This window comes from Oncorhynchus tshawytscha, linkage group LG26, assembly GCF_018296145.1.
Source record: "Oncorhynchus tshawytscha isolate Ot180627B linkage group LG26, Otsh_v2.0, whole genome shotgun sequence".
Taxonomy (NCBI): Eukaryota; Metazoa; Chordata; class Actinopteri; order Salmoniformes; family Salmonidae; genus Oncorhynchus; species Oncorhynchus tshawytscha.
This window is the reverse complement of record NC_056454.1, coordinates 2,400,521-2,408,544: the sequence shown is the minus strand read 5'-3', so window position 1 is coordinate 2,408,544 and position 8,024 is coordinate 2,400,521. Positions and strand designations below refer to the sequence as shown.

The 8,024-nt window shown below is 41.5% G+C and overlaps 1 protein-coding gene across 2 annotated transcripts; it reads right to left on the bottom strand.

Annotated features, from left to right (window-relative positions):
• Window positions 1-1,249: 1,249 nt before the first annotated feature.
• Window positions 1,250-7,732, bottom strand: zic2a (zic family member 2 (odd-paired homolog, Drosophila), a). 2 transcript variants are annotated; one of them, XM_024388642.2, is made up of 5 exons: window positions 7,511-7,732; window positions 6,869-7,010; window positions 4,002-5,008; window positions 2,445-2,608; window positions 1,250-2,274 (listed from the first exon to the last, which is right to left on the bottom strand). In XM_024388642.2, exons 3-5 carry the CDS (start codon window positions 4,975-4,977, stop codon window positions 2,080-2,082), a joined length of 1,335 nt encoding a protein of 444 aa, XP_024244410.1. In that variant the 5' UTR covers window positions 4,978-5,008; window positions 6,869-7,010; window positions 7,511-7,732; the 3' UTR covers window positions 1,250-2,079. The 2 variants fall into 2 exon arrangements, with proteins under 2 accessions (XP_024244410.1, XP_024244409.1); XM_024388641.2 differs by having other exon boundaries at window positions 6,869-6,967.
• Between the last annotated feature and the right edge of the window lie 292 nt (window positions 7,733-8,024).

Genomic DNA, 8,024 nt, shown 5'->3' with positions numbered 1-8,024 from the left:
ATCGTTTCAAGTAGCCATACTCTCAACCTGTGTTGCCTAAACAATACAATCCACTAACTATTCCAGAAAGCAACATTCTCAGTCAGAGAAAGTATACCCAAGTGATTGAAATAAATCAACACAACTGTATAAATGATATTGACACGCATTCATACGCCTAACCATGTCTCGGCATACAGAAGGCTCCAGCCCCGCTCAGGACTGAGTCAAGTTCAAGTTCACGGCTTCCCTGACTGCGCAACCTCCCCGTGTGGGGGAGGGGATGTTCGGCTAGCTTTTCGGGAGTACAGGGGTCTCTCTACCAAACGTAAAGCCTGTGCCAAAACGGTTAAAAGATGCTGTCATAAGTCTCAAATTGAAATGGTCTGAGTCATTGCCGGGTGTTAATTTTCTACATTGTATTTAATTTGGATGCATGGACAAACAAGCGATTACATAAGCAGGAGTTCAATTCAAATTGTATTGTCATATGCGCCGAGTACAACCGAATACCGTGAAACGTTTACTTACAAGCCCTTCGCCAACAATACAGTTCGAGAAATAGAGTTAAGAAAATATTTACTAAATAAACTAAAGTAAAAAAAAAATAATAGTAAGTAACACAAAAAAATGACAACAATAAGGAGGCTATATACAGAGGGTACAGGTACCGCGTTAATGTGCGTGTGTACAGGTTTTTGTCGAGGTAATTAGGCTATAGGTTAGGCTTCATAACATGTGGGTTTGAGTAGCCTGATTTAGATAGCCTACTCTTTTTACTTTCAAGTAGACATACATTTTAGTTGAGTTTACATTTTGGCCTTACCTGCTTAAATTAACCTCAGCCACAATGTTTGTTTTGTGACCAGCGAGAAGGTTATGCCTAGGCTACACATATATCTTGAAACTTGGAATTTGGCCTGCCGTGTTGACACTGTAAGCCACATTAACATGGATTGCAGACCATGTTCACCAAACAGATTGTTATATGGTTATACGTTATGACTCATTCACGAGAGGTGACGCAATACGAATCCATAGCTGGTGGGGTTTCATATCTAAAACCATACTTATTTTACCACTGGAAGCAGAATATAATGTACATAGTGCAGATACACCCATATCCTTATAGCATGTATACTCTTGCTGACCAAATATGAGTCGTAGCTTTCTAGGTATATGAAAATGCTGGTCTGAAATTACGCGTAATAACCATGTTTGGCAGCAGTAGAGTTCCATTATGAGTGTGAAGAAGACATCAAGACGGGGACATTTTTAACGCTTGCAACACTTTAATTATATTTGTCTGCAGTAAAATTCTTATCACAATAATGAAGAAAACACCTCTTTAACTTTGACCAAAAACACATAACAAAACAACTGCCCGTGTTTAGCTCATAACTGTACATATTTATAGTAAAGAAACATTCTTTATAAATATTGTTTCATCTGTAGCAAGTAAATACCATAATTTAATTACAAACGGATAAATAAGGCAGTCGATATTTACAAAAGGAAGGGGGTACAGAAAATCCAACGGCACAACGTTTATTTTCCTCACAATCTTCCAGATAGCATTTCACAATTCAAAACTTCCAAAGCACAAAACATCACAAGTTAAGCCCAGCAAACTAAATATACATTCACAAGCAAAATATTGTGGTCTGTTTGAGTTAAGTGTTGACTTTGGCACTCTTTCCAGTTTATAGATGTTTAGTATAGTTACAATCAATTTGCCTTAGGATCACAACATCAACATCATAATACAACTTGAATCGTAAAATGTGCACTAAAAGTCCAGTTAGAGAAATAGCTACCATTGAAGGAACATCTATACACCACAGACTGACAAAATCTATCACAACCAATGGGAAAGAGGGCGTGTAATATTTACAAATATATTGAATACAGCTTAAACATATCACATATTTTCTTCTGTTGGTAAGTGAGATTTCTTCCCTGGTGGTTTTGAATCGCTTTTTATGATTTTGAAGCGTTCATAGTAGGTTATTCGTGCTCTCCTCGGTGCACAAGTGTCCGAATCTCCTGCGCTGGTAGGGGTTCTGAGCAATGGTCTTGTATTCGTTTTTCGGTTCAGTCCTAAACATACCATTCACTGAAATTGGACGATAGGCTGCTGTGACCATTGTGGTTGTTGTGGACTGCGGGGGACAGATTGTTGTTGCTTTGGGTCTCGGTGTTAGGGGAGACGAGACCGGGTGGAGTGGACGATTCATAACCAGAACTGGCTGCAGGCGAGGAGTCGGACGCTGGAGGGGGGGCCGCTTCGTGGACCTGGAGAAAAGTGCAAATTAAAATGAGTTTATGATATCAAGACAGGCAAATTGTGAAGTATGACTTCAAAGTGCTTCAAGAATGGTGGGGAACGTAACGTAAACAACAGACGTACACAACCCTTAAATGCTGCTGTCAGCTGGAAAGTGAAAGACTGAAAGTCCATTTACCTTCATGTGTTTTCGTAGAGAGCTGGGATGTGTGTAGGACTTGTCACACATCTTGCAAAGATATGGTTTGTCTGACGTGTGAACGTGCATGTGCTTCTTTCGGTCGCTGCTGTTGGCAAACCGCCTGTCGCAGCCTTCAAACTCACACTGGAATGGTTTCTCTCCTGCCGAAAAACAAGTATAAAACAGACACGTTAGATTCAGTTCAGCAAAAGCCTACCAAACGTCTATGCCTTAGGCCGAATACTATAGGTTTTGGATTCAATAACATGGCCATTCAACGAGGAGTAACGGGTTAATTCATAGCGTTCGTCATATTTAGTGGGTGCCGTTATTTTCACTCACATGCCTTCCATTCAGTTAAATCTCAATTGTAACACAAAATTCATTTAAAAATATTAAATATGTTCGTGGGTGCAGAAATGTTCTGTTTTATGGTGGGTTTTAAGAAATATCTTATCATTTAGGCCTATGGGAAGCCTATTTCTTTGAATCACAGCAATTGAATGTAAGTAAGCCAGTAGGCTAAGTACATTTAGGCCTACTTATGTATTTCATAGACTACTATATTTCAATATATGTCAGGGCTCTGAAATTTAGAATTGATGTCAAAATAGTAACAACATGCCCGAGTTAAATGTATATAGCCTAAACAATACGCAAAAACATCCCATGTGGGGCAATAGCCTTTGGTGCATAAGGCGCGCCATTTGCTGGGAAACAATAACAAAACGAATTAGCACCTGACCAATTCCATGGCTGTATAGCACAACTAAATCCCCCCAGAAAATAGTCCCAAAGTGAAAGGCTGGTAATGCATCTAGCACCTAGGCTACTACCAATGGAATGCTTGAGAAAACAGAATAGGCCATTACACACATTCACACACTTGCATGTTTGCAATGAGTAAATTCGCTATACGATTTCCAGAAAACAAAAAGCCAAACAATAATTCTCAACGGACAAAACAAAATAAATCGATACGTGAAAAAGAGGCGAGGCATTCCGGATATAATCCTAAAAGCTCAGTCTTGCGTAAACATTAAACCGGGTGATGAGATTTACTACTGCTCCGCTGCGAGCCAGAAGCCCTCGTCTCGCCTTTGACCCATTTTTAAGTTTACAAACCATAAAACCTCGACAGAATATTACATAATTTAGCACATTGTTGCAAAACATTGAGTTTCTCCTAAACTGGACGAAATTGTTTCGAGACGCGTCGGCTATGTGTTTACTCTTTAGAGTACAATTCGCACGTTATGCTAGCAGCTTTTCTTTCTTAAATCCAAATCTACTTTGACCATCGGTGTGAATGTCTACCTTGGCAGTCTAAAAATATCCTATCGACCAATAGTCATCTTAAATTTGGTCAACTTGGATGTTTTGACAACGAGAATAATTAGATTTTTGCAGGCTACGCAATTGGCTAAGATTAAATATAGCATGGCGCATTGGCACAGCGAATTCTTAACTGTGCCGTATACTTTTACGAAACGAAAAAAGTGCTCGAGAGATGAGAAACATTTGGGCAAAATGCTATAAATATTGTATAATTACCTGTATGTGTGCGCTTGTGAATCTTCAAGTTTTCCGACCGTGCGAAGACCTTGCCACATCCAGGGAAGGGGCAGGGGAAGGGTTTCTCTCCCGTGTGGACCCGAATGTGATTCACCAGTTTGTATTTTGCCTTAAACGGTTTGCTCTCGCGGGGACACTCTTCCCAAAAGCAAATGTGGTTGCTCTGCTCCGGTCCTCCGACGTGCTCCACGGAGACGTGCGTGACCAGCTCATGCATTGTGCTGAAAGTTTTGTTGCAACTCTTCTTGGGGTTGCTTAGCTGCTCCTGGTCGATCCATTTGCAGATGAGCTCCTGTTTGATGCACTGCTGCCGCATGTAGCGGAAAAAGGCACCGGGGTGGTGCTGGTGAGCTCCCATGTGCATACCCATGTTCATATTCATGCTGCTGTACTGGTTATGGAGCTGGGCGGCCGAATAAGGGTCGGTCCTTGGGCTGGAGACCTGGTGGTACTGGTCGGAACGCCCGAAAACCTCACCTGGTAGTCCAATACGCATTTGCCCGTTGAGCACATTCGGGGATCCGTGGGACCCATGCTGGTCGTGAATCCCGGGGAACAGAATGTGGCCTTGACTGTCTGTGTGGGAATGATGGAGAGACCCGGTAGTGGGGCCGAAAATAGCGTGCTGACTGCTCGCCGGAGAGGATTCTCCGAAGCCGCGGCTGCGAAAAAGAAAGTCCCTGGTGGAGTTGAATGGGGAACTCGCGTACGAGGTGACATGAGCGGCGTGTGCACCCAATGCTGCTGTGGGGTAGCCGGGCGCCTGAGAGGTGAAGGCTGAGCTCTGTCCCGGAGAAAGATCATGGTTCAGTTTAAACGCACCCATGTGTGCCGAGTCGACGAAGCTATTTTGTGCTAAACTCAAGTCTCTCTCCTGCATCTCGCTCGCTGTGTGATGCCTGGCAAACGTGCCAACTCCCAGTCCGGGGAACTGGTGACCTGCGTCCAGTAACATGGTCTCTCAAAGCGAATTTCGTTCGAATCAGCTTGTGTACAAACAATTTTGGGGGGGAAAAGTACAATTCAATATTATATTCGGTTAGGGTTATTCACAACTTCATTGCATGGAAACACCATATCAGGCAAAGTTCAAAGCGAAGATCCGCTCGTAGGGGAAAAAAACTACACAAACACGTCTATATTCACTGGTAGTTAACTTGTTACTAAAAATCCCCATGAAACGAAGAGATTCCTTTGCGTTTTTCCTCTGGAAACTGTGAATGCTGATTGCGTTTAAACACACAGGAAGAATTGAATAATTATCTTACTAGGTGTCCTCGCACGGAGAGAGTGCGGGTTGTTGCAGCATCTCGGATTGTTGTTCGGATTGGTGTGTTTATTTCTTTCGCTTGTCTGTGTTTATCGCGGAGGGTCCCTCTTTCACCGTGGACTGGCACTAGCTCCTCTTACGCCCCCTTTAACTGAAGCCCGGTCATTCATTCCAAGCAGTCTCATTGGCCACTTCGTCTCATCAATCCCAAGTGCCCCTCCAATAGCAGCTACCGCTTTGACGACTAATAGCTGATCGCCATTTTCACTAATAATTACCGCCTACTTGTTAGGAGCGGCTTTTAGGGGGAAGGGTACAATGAGAGAGGGAGCGAGAGCTATTGTGGGGTGGGGTGGGGTGGGGGGGCATAGTATCGGAAATGATTCTTCAAAACCTTAATTTTATAGCTTGTTGTATAACCAGTGGCTTGACAACACGAAATTGCACGTTGTGTGATAACGGGCTTTAAAAGTTGAGCTACGGTTCAATAAATATGATAGAAAATAACGATAATTGAAATAGCGAGCTGGTCTTTTGGGGAGAAGGTGGGGTCAGCACATGTAATGAAATGTAAACAGTCATAGTCAATTTATCATTAGACAGGCGGATATAGTTAGCAAATATTTTAAATTATTTAGCCAAAACATTATTTTAGGTATTGACAGTGTTTATATGTAGTCTATACGTAATAACGCACGCGTTTATACTAACTGACTTATATCACGGGAGACCTGGCTGCGTTTATAAGTGGGTAATAACGGACGCTTAAATAGGCCACATATCTACAAGCTCTGCAATATACATGTGAAGTTATACAAAGGAAACTGAAGCATACAATATAGGAAATCAGAAACCAATATGCCATTTAATTTCATGGAATACATAATACAGATAATAGTGAGCATTATGCATTATTCATTATGTATTTCATTACATTAAATGGCATATTGTTTTCTGATTCGCTATGCTTACCTTATGTTTCTACTGTTTATCCTCACATTTCTATTGTAGAGCTTGTAGATATATGTAACAGAGTCCTATCAAAAAAAAATGACTGATCATTTACCCCATAAAGGGAATAATGTATGTTCATAGCATCTGCTCCTACAACCATCACTGAACTACCATAGGCTCATGTAGTCTATACGTACGTTTGTTCAAATATTACACAGCAGTCTGCGCACCAATTGTAATGCCAGAATTATCTTTTTTTTTACATGACAACAGTACATGATGTTCATATTCTGCTAAAGAACATTGCCTAATTATTTGAAAACATAAAAATCACGAGTCTGTAAAGGTAGCGTGTTAGTCAATTGTCTACTATGCCTATAAAATGACACTTCTAAAAGTAATTCTAATGTGGTTTCCCATGTGTATTACGGGTTTGGGTTTGGGGAAGTGGTATTAGCCTACTGTTTCAATGGCATATTCAATCTTTACTACAGGGATATATATTCCCCAAGCATGGCTTTGCACGCGCGCGCGCACACACACACACACACACACACACACACACACACACACACACACACACACACACACACGAGTTACTAAATATTCAGAGAGTACTTACCTTGTTTTTGTAGAGAGCCGGGTTGGTGGTTTGTTCACTTTGCTTAGCTTGTGCAGTTTGTCAGTCTTGCCCCAAAAATATGGTTACTGTTTATGTTATCTGCAATCAACAGCATGAGCTTATGTTTGAATGTTTTTTTATCCTGTAAAAGTTTTTAAAAAATGCGTAAAATGAGATTACTATAGATATCTATTGCCTAACGATAATCAAAACACACTGCCATAGGTCTACACACATTATTTCTAATTAGTCATAATTTGGTGAAAATATTAGGGAGCATTACAGACAAGAATTGTGTGTAACTTCATCACAATTGGGTGTGTTTGTTGAAAACAAATGTATTAAATTAATAAATAAAATAGAGTTTCTAGAATAGGCTACTAAAGAATAAAATAGCCTAGATCCAAAAGCCTAATGGTCCTTCCCTTCAACTGCCATAGCCTACCATAAAGTCCCAATCAATCTCAACAAGAAACCTCGCTTGCTAGTCGTGCCTGCAAAAACACCGCCAACTCACAAGGTTTGCTAATATAGTGAGTCTTTTCATCCAAAGCGCGTACTGTATGGACTGCGTTTAACAACGGTCTCCCAACAACAGCTGCCCATTGAAATGTACACACTAAGTGAAGGAAGTTTACTTACACTCCCATTGAACTCAAGTCCCACAAGTCCTCCTGCTCCAACACAAATTAAACTTTCTCTGGTCCCTCTCGGCTCCCAAACACTTAAAATAGCGGGCAATAATGGGACGGAGAGTAGGTAGGACGTCTGAAAACTTTGGGAATCCTGTCCCTCTCTCACTCAGCCCCAATCCGGGGCAGCCAGAGCGTTCTCTGCCATTCTTCCAAGAATCTATTTCTCCCCGCACCACGGGACACGCAGGATCTGATCCAAGTTCAAAGTCACGTCTGCCGACTTCTTAAAAGAACTTCTTTATTTCCGTGGAAAACTACAAAACCCCTTGGCCCTGTCACTTGACAAAAATAAATGAAAGCGAAAGAAAGAAAACTCAATCGGATCAGAACCCATAGCTAGCTATGTGTTCTTATTTCCATCTACCTCTAGAAGAAAGGACCATCTGAAATTCCCCACGACATACATTTCAACAAGTTTCTCAGAGCCAGAATACAGGACGAGCCAGAAAGTGTTAAAAGAG